We start from the raw sequence: 20,905 nt of genomic DNA, 5'->3' as shown, positions 1-20,905 counted from the left end.
TACCTCCGCAAGCAACACCAACAGCATTGCAACCCAGTTCAACGGGCGGCACAGAGGCTTCTTCATCGAGCATCTCCAAAGTTTTGGTTGGCACGAAGCGACCAAGTGGGGATGAAGGGTGGACACAAATTCGCATGACTGATGGGCATGAATATTGGAGTGCAGCGTCCTGGAAATGGCCCACTTATTATGAAACAAGCCCTCCTCATTATCTTGCGGGCCAGTGGGATGATTGGCCAGAGGACAAGAAGCCGAAGATAGATTGGAGTGATGATGCCCCCGCCGACACACGCGTGTTCTATGCTCCGTGAAGTGTGTATGTTCATACTAGGCTTTTGTAAATGGGTTGAACTACTTTGTCTAAATGCAAAGTGTGTGTTTTGCACCTGAAAAAATCTTCAAGGAATTTTGCTGTCTGTACGTTAAAAATTCAAGTGTGTAAGTGTGTAGCTGAATAAGGGCTACTATGTTTGGTGTGTGATCCTTTGTTACAAATGCAAAGCCTGTCTCTACAAATCTTAAACGAAATAATACCGTGTTCATACTGTGTTTTTATGTATGTATCTGAGATGTTACTCTTCATCACGAAAACATGATCAACAAATATGTACCAACCCTCACATGTACTTTTTTATCAACAATTGACTTAATGTTTTTACCAACCCATCTACTTTTTTGTTACCTCCTTTTTTTTCTTTTTTCTGTACACAAAGGTGGTCCTTTTTGTTTTTTTAAGGCAACAAGGGAACCTACTTATCAACCCTCCCATGCACTCTTCATCAACAAGTGACTCAATGTTTTTACCAACCCATCTACTCTCTTGTTACCATCTTCTTTTTTATTTCTCTTTTCTGTGTAGACAAAGGTTGTCCTTTTTGTTTTTTAAGGGAACAAGCGAACATACTTATCAACCCTCCCATGCACTCTTCATCAATAGGTGACTCAATGTTTTATCAACCCATCTACTCTCTTGTTACCATCTTCTTTTCTTTCTTTTTCTGTAGACAAAAGGTGGTCCTTTTTGTATCTTAAGGGAACAAGGGAACATACTTATCAACCATCTCATGCACTATTCGTCAACAGGTGACTCAATGTTTTTATCAACCCATTTACTCTCTTGTTACCTCCTTCTTTTTATTTCTCTTTTCTGTGTAGACAAAGGTGGTCCTTTTTGTTTTTTAAGGGAACAAGGGAACCTACTTATCAACCCTCCCATGCACTCTTCATCAAATAGGTGGCTCAATGTTTTACCAACCCATCTACTCTCTTGTTTCCTCCTTTTTTTTTCTCTACACAAAGGTGGTCCTTTCTGTTATTAAGGGAACAAGGGAACCTACTTATCAACCATCCCATGCACTCTTCATCAACAGGTTAATCAATGTTTTTTCAACCCATCTACTCTTTTGTTACCATCTTCTTTTTTTTTTTTGTAGACAAAGGTGGTCCTTTTTGTTTTTTAAGGGAACAAGGGAACCTACTTATCAACCCTCCAATGCACTCTTCATCGACAGGTGACTCAATGTTTTATCAACCCATTTACTCTCTTGTTACCATCTTCTTTCTTTTCTATTTTTGTAGACAAAGGTGATCCTTTCTGTTTTTTAAGGGAACAAGGGAACCTACTTATCAACCCTCCCATGCACTCTTCATCAATAGGTGGCTCAATGTTTTACCAACCCATCTACTCTTTTGTTACCATCTTCTTTCTTTTATTTTTTTGTAGACAAAGGTGGTCCTTTTTGTTTTTTAAGAGAACAAGGGAACCTACTTATCAACCCTCCCATGCACTCTTCACCGACAGGTGGCTCAATGTTTTATCAACCCATTTACTCTCTTGTTACCATCTTCTTTCTTTTCTTTTTCTGTAGACAAAGGTGGTCCTTTTTGTTTTTTAAGGGAACAAGGGAACCTACTTATCAACCCTCTCATGCACTCTTCATCAAATAGGTGGCTCAATGTTTTACCAACCCATCTACTCTCTTGTTTCCTTTTTTTTTTCTCTACACAAAGGTGGTCCTTTCTGTTTTTAAGGGAACAAGGGAACCTACTTATCAACCATCTCATGCACTCTTCATCAATAGGTGGCTCAATGTTTTACCAACCCATCTACTCTTTTGTTACCATCTTCTTTCTTTTCTTTTTTTGTAGACAAAGGTGGTCCTTTTTGTTTTTTAAGGGAACAAGGGAACCTACTTATCAACCCTCCCATGCACTCTTCATCGACAGGTGACTCAATGTTTTATCAACCCATTTACTCTCTTCTTACCATCTTCTTTCTTTTCTTTTTCTGTAGATAAAGGTGGTCCTTTTTGTTTCCTAATGGAACAAGGGAACCTACTTATCAACCCTCCCATGCACTCTTCATCAATAGGTGACTCAATGTTTTATCAACCCATCTACTCTCTTGTTACCATCTTCTTTGTTTTCTTTTTACGTAGACAAAGGTGGTCATTTCCGGTTTTTTAAGGGAACAAGGGAACCTACTTATCAACCTGCCATGCACTCTTTCATCAATAGATGACTCAATGTTTTACCAACCCATCTAATCTTTTGTTACCTCCTTTTTTTTCTTTTTTCTCTACACAAAGGTGGTCCTTTTTGTTTTTTAAGGGAACAAGTGAATAAAGGCGAGTGGTCCTTTTTGTTTTTAAGGGAACAAGGGAAGCAATAATTATCAACCCACACATGCACTCTTCGTCAACACCTAAGTTCATATGTTACCAACACTCCCATTCGAGTCTTCATCAACATGTATATGGAAGCTTAACCAACACCTACGTTCTTATGTTACCAAGAAGGGAATTGCGGAAGAAGGGAATTGTCATGTTGCAAGTCGTAGTTCATTTCATTTGCAAGTGGATTATGCTTGCTCCTCCCCTTTTTTAACCCTAAAATTTCACTAGCCCAAAAAGAGAATAAGGGAATAGTTAATATATTACTACGTCAACATGTAAAGGGAATTGCCCACGTGCGAGCAAGCAAAACAACGTACGACAACCCAACTTGTGTCACGACCAGGAAGGGAATTGCGGAAGAAGGGAAATCAATTAAGGCACGTAACCTGTGTGGTCCACAATTACCACGAAAGGGAAACGCGGTTTTATTCCCAATTTGGGTTGTCCGAAACCGATCGCTCGATTTAATACTGGCGCGCGAGCGCCAGCTAGAGCGGCCCCATATACACACACGTATCCCGTAGTCTACAACACCTCACTGAGGGCGGTTTCAAAATTCAAACCACCGCAAGGAATCGCGCGCGCGGGATATTCGGTCCTGATCCTCTTTTCCCGTACACAAGAGATAGCGCAAGAAGGGCGACTGGAAAAGCGAAGGAGAAGATTTCGGCGTTTTGCTCAAAACAGCCACCTGACCTCTCCGCTTCTGGGTTCTGGCCCCCACCTGCCAGCCTCCCGTTGGCTACGTCCATGACCACCAAGACAAGATATTTCGTAAACTGCAAGCCACTTTGACCGGTCGCGGAGCGGAGAGAGCGCACGGCGAGTCACTGCGGGTGGGCCCGGACGGAACCCCACCACTACGGCGCTCGCCATTCCGCGTTCCCGCCCGTTCCAGGCCGCCTCCACCTTTTTCCGTCGCCAAAGCATCCAAGGCGCCCGCCGCTCTCCTCAAATCCTCCAAATTTTCCCCTCTCCACCAAACACCACCCTCCCCAAAAACCCTAGCCCCAGCATTCCCCGAGCTCCGCTCTCTGCTCCCTCACCGCGCCAATGTCGCCGGTGACGCCCTCCCCGGCGACCGAGCCCAGGCGCTCCACGCGCCTGCGCTCCACACCGGCTGACGCCGACGCGGACCCCGACGCCGAGCTCGAGCGCGCGTCGTCGCGCGGCAAGCGCCAGCGCAAATCGGCCGACGCGGACCCCGACGCCGAAGCCGAGCTGAGGCGCTCGGTGCGGCTGCGGACCACACCTGCCGACACCGACCCCGACACCCACACCGAGCCCGAACGCGGGGCGTCGCGCTCGCGCGGCAAGCGCCAGCGCAGAGCGGCGGATGAGGCGGCTTCTGCTACCCGGGGGAGCGCGGCCAAGGACGGGGTGAAGGACGCGCAACGGCCTGCGGGGGCGGGGGCGGACGACGCGGGCAGCGCGATCAACGACGACATCTGCGCGGAGGAGCCGGACGCGGAGGAGATGCGGATGGGCGAAGAGGAGGACGAGGAGGAGGAAGACGCCGACGCGGTCCAGGCGGGGGGAGAAGGGTCGGCGGAGACGCGCGGCGCCGGGAAGAAGAGGGTGGCGAGGCCGAGCGCCAGGAGGAAGGCCATCCTGGACCACTTCGTGGGCGAGCCCGTGCCGGATGGCGAGGCGCGGCAACGGTGGCCGGAGAGGTACACCGCCAAGGTACGTAGTATGGTGTCTCTGCTGTCTGTCTCAGCCTCTGATCGATCAGGTGGTAGAGATGTTCTAGCTGTGACTGACAAAAATCCTGTGCCTTTGATTAATTGCAGGGTCCTGATTCACAAGCTAAGAGGTATGCATGCATGGCTTGTTGCAATCTCCGCGCGCCCTTGTTGTTGTACTGTAAAGGGATCGAGCTCCTTTGCACGCGCGCGGTGCTTGATTTCACCCGGAATTCATGTTCCTGCAGGTCAGATGCCGAGGAGGAGATTGGAGCCTTGCGCCACTACAGAACAGTTTGCGTGGATGAGGCCAATTTCCATCTTGGGGATGACGTCTATGTCAAGGTCAAACACGATCGCCTGCTTAATTTTAGCTGTACTGCTTATTGCCTGACTGTCATTATTTTCCTTGCTAGAGCATTTCTACATGATTCTAGTGTACGAAGATGATTGATATTCAGTTCGGGTTGCACTTTTTTGTTATTATGCTATATGATTGCTCAACTGCTGGTGTCCTCCTTTTTGTTTCTGCCATGTTGTTGTTAACTTCCATGCATTCAGTTTGTGACAATAGAATGCTCAGCTGCATGCATGCTAGCCAGGTTCCTTGTACCAATTCAATACTGTATTGTGCAACACTAAATTAAGTGCATAACCGTGAACTAAATTGTGTTCCATCATTGGAAAAGTTATGTATGTTAATCAAGTTCTGAATTTTGTGATTTAATCTTCAAAGGCTTGGGCTTCATTTAGTACACTAGGACTACGAGTTTGTCCGATGGATTCCTTTTGCATTATGCCAATAGGCTTTCTAGTTTACTCCAGTGGGTTAATTTTGTTAATCTTTTCATGCATTACTAACTTCCTCTGTGCCCATGTATTCTTAATTTAGAGGGTCCTTTAGATTTTTAATTAAGTAGCTTCTTCTTCGTTTTATCAAGGTCAACCACGATCGCTCCTTTTACCTGTACTGCTTATTGACTGATTGCCATTGGTTTCCTCGACTGATTGTAGTGTACGAAGACGATTGATAAAGTTTGGGTTGCAATTTTCCGTTATGCTAATTGTTGAAGGTGTCCTCCCTTTTTGTTTCTGTCATGTTGTTAACTTCCATGCGTTCAGTTTGTGGCAATAGAATGTGCTCAGGTGCATGCATGCTAGCCAGCCAGGTTCCTTGTACCAATCCAATGCTGTACTGTGAAATGCTAACTTAAGTGCATAAACTGTGAACTAAATTGTCATCCATCATGAGAGTAAAGATATATATGTAAATCAGGTTCTGAATTTTATGATTTAGTACTAGGACTACAAGTTTGTCTAATGGGGTCCTTTTGCATTATACCAAGAGGCTTTCTAGTCTACTCCAGTGGGTTTTGTTAACCTTTTCACGCATTACTAACTTACTCTGTGCCCATGTATTCTTAATTTAGAGGGTCCTTTAGATTTCTAATTAAGTAGCTTCTTCTTGATTTTATGAACATACAACACCCTTTTTCTCGTGTTATATATCTTTGGTTCAAATGTTAGTTTGTACTGTTCCATATTATGTGTGAATCTGATCTGTGATATTTAGCACTTCAGTAAATGTCTTGGATACTTCGCAAACTGCTTATTGGTTCTTTTCTTTGCATGGACCATGAAGGGTGTAGTTCCTAAATATTCTAGTTTTCTCTCCTACATTTATCTTGTTGATTAGCTCTATTTTAACCGAACTGCGGTAATCATGCTATTGTTATTCTGAGTGACTGCAGGCTGCTCCTGGTGAGGACAATTACATTGGCCGGATCACAGAGTTGTTTGAAGGAATCGATCATGGATCACACTTCACTTGTCGCTGGTTCTTCCGTGTGGAAGATACGGTATGCGTGTCAAGCATGTGTTCTTGTTTTTTCTAAAGGAAATTCCGCATGTGCCTAACACAAATTTGCAGGTCATCTCACCCAAATTGCTGGAGGTTAATGATCATAAGCATGATCGCAAGCGTGTTTTCCTTTCAGAGGAAAAGAATGATAACATGATTGAGTCAATTATCTCTAAAGTAAATATCATTTATGTGAGCCCAAATGTAAGTGCTTTGTTTTTTTTCTTTCAAGTTCATGAATGTGTACTACATACTGCTTGTCATGTTTCTGCTGATCTTTATATGTTTGCTTTGTTAAACAACTACAGATGACACCTGAAGCTAAAGCTCAGCTAATCTCAAAGTGTGATTTGTATTATGACATGTCTTATTCGGTAGCATATTCCACGTTTGCGAACATGCCACCAGGTAATCATCTGTAGATACTATTTTCCCTATGTTGCAACCATCATAAGTGCTCAGTCAAGCTTGTCTTTTCTGTTTCTTGTATGCAACTTATATTAAAATAAAAATATACAGTATACTTGGATGGTCTGATCATAATTTAAAATGACTCTATACAATAATTACTTTGATGATACATCCGGGAAGTACATTCGGCAAACTAAAAATTGATAGATATAGTGTACCATGATATATCTCCTGATGTATTTTGACGAGTTAAACTCTTGTAGAAAATGGTGGTGCAATGGGCAGTGAAGCAGCATCAGATCTTTCTTGTGACGATGTTGACTATTCTAAGAAAAAACCAATTGCTGACATTGCGGCACCACATGATGAACAAATGGAAACAGCAACACTGCTGGATCTTTACTCTGGGTGTGGTGCCATGTCAACTGGGCTATGCCTGGGTGCTGCATGGTCGGGCTTAAAACTGAATACAGTAAGTTTTCTGCTTAGGATGTCTTAGGACCTTCACTGCCGCTGAAGGCACTGTAACTGACAATCTTAATATTATTACCTTTTGCAGAAATGGGCTGTAGACATGAACACAAATGCTTGCAACAGTCTAAAGCAAAACCACACATTCACACAGGTAGCTAGTAACTACAATTGGCACTGAATTGCATTCCCTGTTTTGTTAACCAGGCATGATGACTTGTATGATTTTACATCTAATTTGTAGGTGCGGAATGAGAAGGCTGAGGATTTCCTTTCCCTCCTTCGGCACTGGGATGCCCTCTGTAAGAAATATGACGTCCACAATAGCAATTCTCTACCACGGACTTCGAACAATGATGAAGATGATGAAAATGAAAATCTCCCGGAGGGTACATTTGAAGTAGAGAAACTGGTTGATATTTGCTACGGTGATCCAAATAGCACTGGAAAGGCTGGCTTGTGGTTCAAGGTACTGCAGACTTGATTTTTCAAAGTACATATTTCTGTAATTCTTATGGATTTCAGGGCTATTTTTATTCCTCTCTTGTATGTTCAATTTTACACTAGATAATTTAGAACATTTTTGTATTTTTGTAGGTACGGTGGAAAACATATGATCCTAGTTATGATACTTGGGAGCCAAGTGATGGCCTTAGGTTGGTATCTGTTTCATTGCGTTCCTCTTTATTTTGTTTTGTCAATAGTGCCTTAACCTAGTTAACATTTCAGTGATTCCCCTGAACGTATTAAAGAATTTGTTGAGAGTGGATACAGGGAATCCATTTTACCCTTGCCTGTACGTATATCCCTCCTTGTTCCTTTTGGGTTCTTGTTCTTGTGCTACCTATTAATGTATTTCTAATTCCAAAAGGGCTGCGTGGATGTCATCTGTGGGGGTCCTCCTTGCCAAGGCATCAGTGGATTGAACAGATTCAGAAATTATGAAGATCCGCTGATGGATGAAAGAAACAAACAACTGATTGTGTTTATGGATATTGTGAACTACCTGAGCCCCAAATATGTTCTTATGGAGAACGTCGTAGATATTCTGAAATTTGCAGATGGGTTTCTCGGGCGTTATGCATTGAGTCGCCTTGTTGCCATGAGTTACCAAGCTAGGCTTGGTATGATGGTTGCAGGATGTTATGGGCTACCACAGTTCAGGATGCGAGTGTTTCTCTGGGGAGCGCTTCCTTCAGTGGTATCTCTCTTTTTCCTATGCTCCTTGCTCTGTTGTACCTTGTAACACTACTGCTAAGAAAGATTCATCTGGCAATGTAGGTACTTCCAAAGTTTCCGCTTCCCACCCATGATGTTATTAATCGAGGAGTAGTGCCAAATGCATTCTCGGTATGAGAACATATTACTAACACCATGTTTATGTTATTATTACATCTTACTGAAATGATGCTCTATTTTCAGCAATGTCTAGTTGCCTATAATGAAACCGAAGATAAACACTTGAAGGAAGCTCTTGTCATTAGAGATGCTATATCCGATTTACCGAAGGTTTGCACTGGCTGTTTTCCTCGCCTACTCAATTATTTGTGGAGTGCTGCCTGAACATCAGTTGTTTTCTCTGTCCTCATAAATTATATTCTTTTCTACAGGTTGGAAACCATCAACCTAATGATGTGATGGACCATCGTATTCGACCCAAAACAGAATTCCAACATTATATCCGGCTCAACCGTAAAGGTAAACCCACCTAGTCTGACCTGTTGAGTGTTTAAATTTAATATCTGCATTCTTTTCTTATATTTTTAGTCATGTTGGTGGTTCAATGATGTCATCATGCCATAGTTTCCACCATTTTATTATAAGTTTGTGACTTCTTGATTATACTGAGTTATTTGGTGCCATTCTGAGTTATCTTGTTTTGTTATTCATTTTAAGACATGAAGGATTACTCACTTGGAGATGCTACTCACAAGGAAGGTCTGCTATTTGATCATCAGCCCCTACAATTAAACAATGACGATTATGAAAGAGTGCAGCAGATTCCTGTAAAAAAGGTAAGCTAAGGCTGAACATGTGTAATGCCCTTTTCTTTTTACCCAGTCCTACAATTTATGAGCAATTATTGTATTTCAGGGGCCAACTTCCGTGATTTGAAAGGTGTCCGGGTTGGGGAAAACAATACCGTTGAGTTCGATCCGGATATTCCTCGCGTACTTCTGTCTTCTGGGAAGCCTTTGGTACTACTTATATCTGTCGTGCTTTTATCAGCTGTAATGTACATATTTCCCATGTTTTAATCATCCTTGCTTCTCTTGTAGGTGCCTAGCTATGCCATGACCTTTATCAAGGGCAAGTCACTGAAGTAAGTATACCGAATATTGGGTTGTATTATTCATAAAACTCGATTGCTAATCCTTGTTGTGTTGCTTTGCAGACCATTTGGACGCCTGTGGTGGGATGAAACTGTTGCAACTGTTGTCACCAGAGCTGAGCCTCATAACCAAGTGAGCTGTTAATACAATTTCTGGTGCTTTTATGAGTTCATAACTTGCCAATATCTTTTATTTTGATCGAGCTTGGATGGAATTTTGCAGATTGTTTTGCATCCCACCCAGCACCGAGTTCTGACTGTCCGTGAAAACGCGAGGCTACAAGGCTTCCCAGACTATTACAGGTTGTCTGGCCCTATAAAACAGAAGTAAGTTCATCTTTAACTTGACACCTTAACTGTTTGATTTTTGTAAGGACACAGTAGCTGTGAACCTCTAGGACTCCTTTATTATGTTGATTTATTTGTGATGTGCATGCTTTATGTAGATATATCCAAGTTGGCAATGCGGTAGCCGTCCCTGTTGCTCGAGCTCTGGGGTATTCCCTTGGACAGGCGTACCAGGGCGAATTTGATGGCGACTATCCCTTGTTCAAATTGCCAGGGAATTTTATTCCTATGGATCAAGCAACACTCGCAAGATTGTCTGAAGGAACTTCTGGAGGCGAAGTAGTGGAGGCAGAATATGTTTGTGACTGAGTGTGTTGATTTTGGTCGTATACTTGCATGGGTAGCTGTCAAAACATTGTCATTTATTCTGGCCAATGATTTTTCCAACTCATCAATTTTTAACTAAAAGCTTATGTATTTCCCCATTGCATACCTGTCTATTCCTTCAAATTCAGAAACTTTTTTGAGTAAATTTTGCTGCTGGAAGATATGTGAGTTTTGCCTCAAGTATATTACTACTATTTAGGATACTCTGAATTTGCTTGGGTTATGCACCAATTCAGTTCACCATTGGTGCTGCAACATCTCTACACATCTTGTAATTCTGAAGTAGTGATATGCCATTTGATCGAGTGACACAGAATAGATACGTAAATCCAATGCACTGACTAATATATTACTCCGTTTCATTCCATTTTATTGAGACCTGTTTTGTTTATTCTTGTTGTTCTGAGACAAAGGTGTCTGACAAATGATGGAGGATGTGAGGCATTTAGACACTGCTGGGTGAAAACATAGGTCAAGTTGGTCAGCAACCACTTCTGCGGGGATTATTTCATGCGTTATTTCCATGCTCCTCTTTCCTGGCAAGTATTCTCCTCTTTTGGTCAGTCAACAGGTTGACTTCTTGTCAATAGCTGGCGGTTCGTTAATGTGGCAGATGCCATAGAACTGTGATTCATGGTGGCTCTCCATGGACAAGCTAATAGAGTTATTAGCCTGCACATCTATATGGAGACCCGGCAAATTCTACCTCATCTTGCTCTTTATTTCATTTCTCAATGTATTTGGGGTTGCTTGACAGAAATGACGAACTAAGAGCATCCCCAAACGGCGCCGGATCGAGCGTTTGGGGGACATGTTTTCTTCGTGCCGCGTTTGGGGGACGTCGCTCCCCAGCCGTGTCCCTCAAACTTTAAAATACTATATTTTTATTTTAATAGATAGAAGAAATTTGTAGGTACGATGAAGAAATAACGTTGTACTAATTTTCAAAACGGTGCAACATAAACAAATTACATATAAAAACTTCGAAAAAACATAAGCAAATTACTTATAAAAACTTTGATTTTTTTTTAAACTGCTTCTTATTTGATGGCCCCGCCTCGTCGTCCTCACGGTGGCGCTTCCTGCTCGTCACCTCTTTCGAAGAGCCGGTGTCATTCGACGTGTCGGAGGAACTTGTGTCCCACTCGTCGTCGACGGTGGTCGCCGACTGCGCCTTCGCCTTCGCTTTCGCCTCCGCCTCCGCCTTCGTCGGGGCCCTTGACACCGCCTCCTCAGCCTCTTCCTCCTCCTCCTCGTCGGCCTCCCAATCCTCCTTGCTGTCTGGTGGCGGGGAACCATTGCTGCTAGGCGTTGCAACTCTGTCCCACCAATGGCGCCATCCCGGCGGCTTCCCTCGCTGTCAGTGTCTGATGGCAGAGAGAGGTTGCTCATTGTGAGAGAGGAGAGGAGAGGAGAGGAGGCCGATTGATTTAGGGTTTTTGCGTCGGAAGTTTTATATAGCCGGAAGGACGAGGTCGGTGGAGGCCTGGTGGCCCCACACCACCCCTAGGCGCGGGCTAGGGCCAGGCTGCGCTTAGGCATGGTGTGGCCACCCTGTGGCCCTCCTCTGTCTCTGCTCTGGACTCTGTCTTCGCTCCGGAAAAAATAGGAACTTTGACTTTTCTTTCGTGCAATTTCGAGAATATTTCCTGTAAAACTTTTCTGAAATACAAAACAGCAGAAAACAGGAACTGACACTGTGACATCTTGTCAATAGGTTAGTTTCGAAAAATGCATAAAAATACCACCAAGTGTAAATAAAACATATAGCAATTGGTGTAAAACAAGTATGGATCATAAAAAATTATAGATACGTTTGCAACGTATCAACTGGAAAATTTACTGTTATTTAGTTAACATCGGTAAACTACTGTTGTACCAGTATGTAACGTTCGGCAAAAAAAGATACGTAGCGATGTTCCAAAATTACTAGTAAATATTTACATTGGGTTGAAGAATTTTGCTCATAAATTATTATCAATTTTTTCTGGAAAGTTGAGAATTTACTGTCGTAAATTATCAAAGAAAATCAGCATAAAAACTGTAAAAAAATTACTATCCAAAATGCAAAAAAAGGGAAAAGGAGGGGGGGGGGGGGGCAATGATATGTTCATACGCAACATTGTTCATCCGCGCATGAACAATGCCTTGGAGGGCTCCCGTGCGAGTAAACAGGGTCGGCTTCTATATATGTAATAATAGTACATGTATATAGAAAACCCTAAAAAAATTAATACTTAATACAAATAATAAAATCTTCATAGAAAAACTCGTGATAGTTAGAAACTCCATAATTTTTGAAATTCCTTTGAAATTCCATTGAAATCTTCACTCAGCCAAGTCCGTTTTTTTCTAAAGAGGAAACTTCAACTCATTCAGCTATGGCCTGGAGTGTCATGGTGAAACACGAGCAGCACGAGCAGTAATGCGGTTACACAGCTTTGGTCCAATGGCTTTGAACCCCCCGTTTTGCCCTGAAGCTAAAAATGGAAAAACGTAAAGGAGAGCAAATGGCCAGTTGGTGGAGGTTGGGCAATGTGACGAAACCTACGCCTCCGAAGCCTACTTCCCCTTCCCCGTCTCTCCAATTCTGTTTCAACCCCTTCTCTTCTTCTTCTTTTGCGAAACAACAGGGGGAAAAGGAAGGTACACATCATGGATGCTTCGTCTTCTTCACGTTTTAACATCGTTGGTTGGTTTGGTCCTCTGTAATTTCAGTGACACATGGCCCAATTTGTTTTCCCACCATATTCTGTCGTCATCAAATTTTGTTTAACATTTGCTTTTTATTGATCTTGGATTGTTCATTATCCAATGTGTTCTACAAGAGAAACAACTTTGGCCCAACCAAAGTCTGAAATCTTTCACTACTCGCCTCTCCATGGTAATTTTTTTTTCTTCCAACATGATTTCAGGGGTTCATTACGGGGAGGGCCATGGCGACGAGGATCGGCGCCATTCCAACCTAGAGCATCTTCAAGGAGCGAGGGTGGAGTCATCATCTTTCCCGCGAGGAGCTCCATATTGGCGAGCCTCGCGGAACGCTAATTAACGCGAATTAATCCTATCAATAACAATGGACGACTCGCCGCTAGGCAACGGGCCCCTAAACCGCGGACCCCTGGGCGTTCCCCTGCTGGGCGGGCTGGACACGCCGTCGTCTTCGTCATCATCCTCGTCATCTTCGTCGTCGTCGTCGGGAGATTCGGATAGCTCCGGTGGATCGTCATCGGGATCATCCACCTCGTCTCCGCCATCATCGCCGCCTCCATCTAGCTCAGACTCGTCCACACAGTCGTCCCCACCGCCGCAGTCATCCGGCTCTGCGCCGTCGCCGCCCTCGACACCGCAGGCTCCACCTGCGGATGCCGGCGGGTCGCCCCCGCAGCAAGTCTCTCCGCCGGGATCAAATGCCCTTCCGTCTCCGCAGGCTCCGAAGCGCGGCGGCGGCGGCGGCGCGTCGGAGAGTGGGAGTTCCAAGGGCGGGGGCGGTTCGGGCGGCCGTGGCAAGAGCGGAAGCAGCCAGGACGACACGCCGAACGTGGCGGCCGTCGTCGTCGGCGTGGTGATCGGCGTCACGGCCTTCGCCCTGCTGCTGTGCATCGCGGCGTGCGTGTGCTGCGCCCGGAGGAAGAAGAAGCGGCAGCCGCACATCCCCTTCTACACCGACCAGCACGGTACGTACACGCGCGCGCATGTACTAGCTAACTGTCGTTTCATCATGCATGCACAGCACATTCATGGATGGAGAACGTCGTACATTTGCAGAGATGTGCTAACAAACATGCATGGCGGCGTGCGTGCGTGCGCGTGCAGGGAACGTGTTCTACGCGAACAACATGCCGCCGTGGCAGCAGAGCGGCGGCCCGATGCCGATGGACGGGCACGGCGGCGGCGGCGGCGGGGGGTGGCAGCAGCAGCACCAGCAGTACTCGCCGGGGCAGGGGCCGCTGAGCGAGGAGATGATGGTGAGCGGGTCGCACGGGACGGGGCCGATGCCGCCGCCGTCCCCGGCCTTGTCGTTGGGGTTCGGGTCGCAGAGCTCGTTCACGTACGAGGAGCTGGGGGCGGCGACGGGCGGGTTCTCCAAGGCGAACCTGCTGGGGCAGGGCGGGTTCGGGTACGTGTACAAGGGCGTGCTGCCGGGGAGCGGCAAGGAGGTGGCGGTGAAGCAGCTCAAGGCCGGCAGCGGGCAGGGCGAGCGCGAGTTCCAGGCGGAGGTGGAGATCATCAGCCGCGTCCACCACCGCCACCTCGTCTCCCTCGTCGGATACTGCATCGCCGGATCGTCGCAGCGCCTCCTCGTCTACGAGTTCGTGCCCAACGACACCCTCGAGCGACACCTCCACGGTTTGTTCGTTCGTTCTTCTGCTTGTTTTTCTCGTACGTTCTGACCTGGGTCTCTCTGAATTCTGACGCTTGGTGGCTGGCTACGCTGCAGGCAAGGACGTGCCGGTGATGGACTGGCCGACGAGGCTCGCTATCGCGCTCGGCTCCGCCAAGGGCCTTGCTTACCTGCACGAAGATTGTAAGTTTCTACTCTTGTTTCTGATTGTGTTTTCTCTCTGCATGTCCTTCTGACGAATTGCTGTTTAAGGTCATCCAAGGATCATCCACCGTGACATCAAGGCGGCTAACATTCTCCTGGACGAAAATTTCGAGGCCAAGGTAAACTGATCGATGCCTTCATCGATTGCTCGATGTCTCAAGCTTACTGCATGAACATAATATTTGACAGTGCTATACAGCAGATCTGCAAGATTAGAGTAAAAAATGTCTGAATGTTGGCAGGTCGCGGATTTTGGGCTCGCCAAGTTAACCACCGATAACAACACGCACGTCTCCACGCGCGTCATGGGAACGTTTGGGTGAGCACAAGCACAGCAAAGCGCCTCGCACTCCGGCACACGCTCTCGAAACGAAGCCACAATTTACTGTATTTTCTGCTGTTGGCGCGTGCAGGTATCTGGCCCCGGAGTACGCCTCGAGCGGCAAGCTCACGGACAAGTCGGACGTCTTCTCCTTCGGCGTCATGATGCTCGAGCTCATCACCGGCCGGCGGCCCGTCGATCCCAACAACTACATGGAGGACAGCTTGGTCGATTGGGTCAGCTATACTTCTCTCTTTCCCTATCTAGCATCTGCCCGCATCAGCTTCGTTTCTGACGCGCCGGCGTTCTGGTCGCGTCAACGGTTAACAGGCGAGGCCACTCTTGGCGAGCGCGCTATCCCAAGGTGGCAGCTTCGACGAGGTGGTCGACCCGCGCCTGGAGAACAAGTATGACCGGCAGGAGATGGAGCGCATGGCGGCCAGCGCCGCCGCCGCAGTTCGTCACTCCGCCAAGCGCCGCCCCAAGATGAAACAGGTGAAGATCCTACAAGACATATCCCACCTGCCTGTCTCAATGCCAGTTTCCCTACCTTTTGACATTGATCCTTGCACTACAGATAGTTCGTGCTCTGGAGGGCGAGATGTCGCTGGACGACCTGAACGAGGGGGTGAAGCCCGGGCAGAGCATGATCTACAGCTCCGACGAGTCCGGCAACTACGCGGCCAACATCAACAGGCTGAGGCAGGTCGCGTTCGAGAGCAGCGGGGAGTACACCAACGAGTACAGTGGGACGGGTGAGTCGGGGGACGCAACACGGCGGCATTAACCAATCCTTCCAGGAGCTCCTTCACCGTAGAAATTTTGAATCTTTGACTGACGTAAGTTGGCCATGTCGTGGGAGGGATCGACTGTGATGCATGAGTTCATGTGTACATGGGGTGAGCATGCCGTATGTTCGATGTATCTGCTTCAAATGCTTGTAAACCGGCCGGTGTTGTATAATCGTGTAAATTGATGTATGTATGTATATATGTACCTACATGTAATTGCAGCTCTTCGGTTACATTTGAAGTGGAAATAGATCTGGAAGGGAAGTCTAGACAAGTCGCACTGTTAATCTACCACCTCTGAATATGTCTACGGCATCAACGATGCTACATCTACGGACGGCACCTACAAAAAATTGTTACCGACAACCCCCTCTAGGCACACCAGATCAGTACGTGCTCTACAATTTAAGGGATGGAAAAAACCAGAACCAAACATCAGCCACCACGTCAGACCGTAAGCCCATTCCGTAGGTTTAGGATTATTGCTATGGCATCGTCACCATGGGTGCCACCTTACTTCTAATGTTGCCTTACTTCCAATTTTGGTCGATGTTATGAAAGCAATCTTATTTCCAATGATGATCAGGGCCATGGATGCCACACGAATTATAATGGTGATTCATGTCATAAACGTGATCCTATTTCCAATGCTGAACAATGCCATGGATGCCGTAGCACCCTGAACAAGTCCCGACATTGCCATGGACACAACCTACGCGTCACCCTCCCACTCCCTTCATGACTATGTTCTAGCATGATCCTTTACGCGGTGTCTAACATTTTCCCCGATAACCTCTTGAAAGTGCATCTAGGATCCCGTAGGGTTTTGGATGATTAATGGCAAGGCAATTTAGAAAATGACCCTTTATCAAGTGTTGTGCGTTTTCTATGTTGCTACCTGGATATTGTCAAAGTAGACCCCCACAAAATGAGAAGCGTGGTATTCCAAGGGATGCAATGTTATATTTTATTGATTAGTAGGTATTTTGTATTTTTAAGCTGGATAGTGGATTTCCCCACTGCATATTTTTTATTTTCTATTTAACAAAGATCTCCAATCTTTTTACAAGTGGTGCTAGAGGAAAGCACCAACTAGTAAACAAAACACCTTAGAGAAGAAACAACTAGCCTATTTTAAATAAAACTGTGGACCCAAGATTTTGGCCCAACATATGACTTCCTCTTGGCCTTGTGCACTAGCAAAGCCAACTCATCTCTGGAGATCCTTCGACATTTATAGAGGCTGGGTCTAACATCATTAAACAAGAAATCATTTCTAGAAGTCCATATAACCCATCACAATAATTTCTAGAGAGAGAAAGAATGATCAATGCCAGCCTTGAGACTATCAATAAAATCCATAACAGGGAATTGTCGTCCAGAGCTAGCTGGTGCAGTCCACCCCGAGCAAATATATTGCCAACATATCACAACAAAAGGACAACTGAAGAAGAGGTGGTATCTGGATTACATCATGTGTGAATTGCGCATAGGACATGAATAGTCAGGCGAGAAACTTTTCCTTTACAACAGTTGTCTAGAGTTGAGCCGATCTTGCATAGTCCAGGGGTGAACTACTCACTCATCACTCCGGAGGCGACCATGGCGGTGAAGAGTCCTCCGGAAGATGAATCCCCTCTCCGGCAGGGTGCCGGAGGAGATCTCCAGAATCCCCCGAGATGGGATTGGCGGCGGCGGCGTCTCTGGAAGGTTTTCCGTATCGTGGTTCTCGATGCGGGGTTTTCACGACGGAGGCTTTAAGTAGGCGGAAGGGCAACGTGGGGGCCACACGAGGGCCCCACACCACAGGTCGGCGCGGCCGGGGCTCGGGCCGCGCCGCCCTATGGTGGCGGCCCCTCGTGGCCCCACTTCGACTCCTCTTCGGTCTTCCGGAAGCTTCGTGGCAAAATAGGACCACGGGCGTTGATTTCGTCCAATTCCGAGAATATTTCGTTACTAGGATTTCGAAACCAAAAACAGCAGAAACAAAGAATCGACTCTTCGGCATCTTGTTGATAGGTTAGTTCCAGAAAATGCACGAATATGATATAAAGTGTGCATAAAACATGTAGATATCATCAATAATGTGGCATGGAACATAAGAAATTATCGATACGTCGGAGACGTATCAGGGCTCGTGCCACCTGTAGGCTATTGGGTTTCCTGGCTCCGTTTGCGTGATTTCAAAGCTTCGTATCAGCTTCGTATCAGCCCATGTCCATTTGGTTCTATATAGGTCCCTGAAAGTGAAAAATACACAAAACAGAAGATTCTCGTTCTGTAGAGTTATAACCAAAATAAAGGGGGTCATTGGAAAATCTCCAAAAACAATATAAAACATTGATATAATCTTATGCGAGATGCAAATATGAAGGAATGTATGTCAACAAACCACAAAGTTCGTGTATGCATTTTAGATGCATCAACTGGTAAAAGAGAATGGCTATCAATAAAAATCCTTGACTTTGCACATTCCACTTGAGCTAGATGATGACGATCTTCACCGCACTAAGATGCAACACCTTTCTTAATTATGCTTTCTTTCGTGAAGTCTTGCGGATTTCTCCCCCATACTCCACTATCGAAGAGCCTCTTCTTCGGCATATCTTCACATATTCATGATCACCATATGGATGGCAAGCTTGAAGCATATGCTCTCTTCAAGATAGATCATTTTGAATTTGCACTTAATTATGTTGATGGCTTGAAGGTACACATGAGAGCTCCCACAATCTTCTTCAAGACAACTTGCCATATGTGCTCAACCACTCTCATGAAAAAACTTCGAATCACTCCTTGAATAACACATTGGTCATCTCATCTTCTTCACTTTCATTTTTATTCAACCTTGAAGCAAACAAATGGTTCAAGATTGGCTATGGACAAATCCTAGAAATGTAACTCAATGCAAACATTAGTTCATATGGTTTGTTACTAATTACCAAAACCAAACATGGGGTTCCATGCACTTTTATCTAGGTCTAGGTGATCGTGGAATTTGCCACTAAGACATTGCGTCGCAACCTCCTCCTCCAATGATGACGTATGATAACCTAACCATCTCAACCCTAGAGTTAAATCCGGTGTTTGTGATTCTCTTTCCTTAGCTTATTTACTTTCTTGCAATCTATTGTTTTCGCAAGTCTATCTTTGTAGTTTGCATGCTTGAGTGTTTTATGCAACAAGTAGAAAACAACTTGCTAAACAAATTCAATTTTTGATAAATTTATTATATCGCCCTTTCACCCCGCCTAATTGATTACACCTCTATATGCACATGCCCTTCTCCATGAGAAGCAAAGTCACTATAGGGACGAACATGCGCGACCGATTGTGGGTTATTTGCCGAAGCTAGGGGCTTCCTCTCGCAGTCCCCTACTCGTCACAACATCTTTGTGTTGTTGTTCTCGTGAGATTTGTAGGTCTTCTCCTTGACTAGTTCTAATGCGTGCTTGTCGGCCTTGTCTATTTTCTTAGATGATAGGTACGATATGAGCCAAGTTTGATTTAAAAAATCTAACATACAAAAATTACAGGGTGTTGAAAGATCATCTTATAGACCACGAGCAACTAAGCAAACAAAAAATACAGAAAACACAACTTGGGCATCGAGGTTATCATTTCTCGGAACGATCAGAACATAGGTGAGGAAACGCCGTGAAGTACACCAGAAGAGACGGAACCTGACTTCGCTAAGTTCCGCCTCATCGAAGCTATCATGCCATTCACCTCAACCTCCGACCGTCAGAAGGCAAAGCAGCTCCCCAAGAGCGCGCACACACACGTGGGACAAACTTGACAGGGAACAAATCACGAAGCATGGATACCTCTTTACGCGATACCCACAAGAGTCTCCGTTGGCCAAAGCACCGACCGCCTAGTAGGACGTCAGCTTTGGACTAAGATCACCAAAAGAAGACACGACAAAAAGAAGGCCGCAATGTTGCGGTGAAAGGCCAAAACTCAGAAGCTGCCGACGGAGAGGGGAAATGTCCCCTTTCGCCCATGCCGAGGGCACCGACCCGCCAACAAGCAAAACAACACCGATCGAACACAACATCACATCACCCCAGGAAATGCCTCTACACGCATACCACAGACCACATGCAACACACGACCACCTTCCTACAGTTTGAAGGTGGCGCCTCTAAGGCACCAAATCCGCGGATTTAGGGTTTTCACCCGGGCATAGGGGAATGAGGGTTGTCTCTTTGAGAATGTCCACGTTGCACCCGAATCTAATCACCTGACTCGGCGGAACAAAGTGGAGAAGATGACATTAGATGTTGTTTGTCTAAAGTTTTTTCCCATAACTTTAGCCTAAGAGTATATATTCTTGATACATGATGACAACGTGATATGCATGATCTCTTTAGAAAGCATAATAAAAAAATATATTATGCTTATTTGGATGCTTATTTTTTTGCAATAAAACCCATCTAGGTTTCCCTCCCCTCGTCGGCGACGTCGCTGGTCCGCTCTGCCTCCGGTGGCCTTGGGGTTTTGGAGGTGTGGCGGGCCACAACCTCTCGTCTTTGGAGGGTTTCCGTTCTTTGTTAGGTCATTTTCACTGTCTTCTTCAGGATGACGAGGCGGCGGCTACATCCTCAAGTCAGAATAAGGTCCTCCCGCCCTATCCTCGCTCCGGTGGTGCGTCTTGCATCGGTGGAGAGCACGTGGAGTCGTGTGTCCGACGGATCTCATGAGACCCGATCGGTTTTCGTGTCCGTTGGTGTGGTTTCAGGTCAATCTCTTCCGATCTACGGTTGTCATCTTTGGCGACGGTTGCTGCTCTGGTCCTTTGGGGCCTTAGCACGACGACTTCCCGTTTGTCTACTACAACAAGCTCTACTACGACAAGTTTTGCCTGGCTCCGGTGATGGAGAGGCGAGGACGGCGGCGCGCCTTCGGCTTGCGTCAGTGTCTGTAGTCGTCGCTAGGTGGTCCAAAGCCCTGTTTGTAATTTTTATTACTTTTAAGTCTATTTGTACTACTATTGATGATTATTAATACATTGGCAGAATTTTCGAAAAAAAAAATCTGCCTGTACACACGACAGAACCCACAAGACAAGTTGTGGAACCACACGCAGACTTAACTCGACTGGAAGGACTGAAGTGCAAAAAGGGCGCG

At 45.7% G+C, this 20,905-nt stretch overlaps 1 protein-coding gene and 1 pseudogene across 1 annotated transcript; both read left to right on the top strand.

Moving 5' to 3' along the window:
• The first annotated feature begins 3,728 nt into the window (after window positions 1-3,728).
• LOC124695094 lies at window positions 3,729-10,092 on the top strand (annotated as a pseudogene).
• A 3,094-nt stretch (window positions 10,093-13,186) lies between these two features.
• Window positions 13,187-15,768, top strand: LOC124695093 (proline-rich receptor-like protein kinase PERK4). Its single transcript, XM_047227979.1, has 8 exons — window positions 13,187-13,787; window positions 13,927-14,460; window positions 14,552-14,638; window positions 14,708-14,778; window positions 14,902-14,978; window positions 15,073-15,217; window positions 15,312-15,476; window positions 15,559-15,768. The coding sequence occupies exons 1-8, from the start codon at window positions 13,187-13,189 to the stop codon at window positions 15,766-15,768; spliced, it is 1,890 nt and encodes a 629-aa protein (XP_047083935.1).
• Window positions 15,769-20,905: the final 5,137 nt, after the last annotated feature.

The sequence above is a fragment of the Lolium rigidum genome, chromosome 3 (assembly GCF_022539505.1).
Source record: "Lolium rigidum isolate FL_2022 chromosome 3, APGP_CSIRO_Lrig_0.1, whole genome shotgun sequence".
In the NCBI taxonomy this organism is placed as follows: domain Eukaryota; kingdom Viridiplantae; phylum Streptophyta; class Magnoliopsida; order Poales; family Poaceae; genus Lolium; species Lolium rigidum.
This window is presented reverse-complemented; position numbering and strand designations above follow the sequence as displayed.

Excerpts from the sequence above, each read along its gene's own strand:
- LOC124695093 (XM_047227979.1), top strand. The coding sequence starts at position 13,187 with ATGGACGACTCGCCGCTAGGCAACGGGCCCCTAAACCGCGGACCCCTG. Across the intron at positions 14,461-14,551 it reads CCTCGAGCGACACCTCCACG|GCAAGGACGTGCCGGTGATG; the intron begins GTTTGTTCGTTC and ends GCTACGCTGCAG. Across the intron at positions 15,477-15,558 it reads GCCGCCCCAAGATGAAACAG|ATAGTTCGTGCTCTGGAGGG; the intron begins GTGAAGATCCTA and ends CTTGCACTACAG.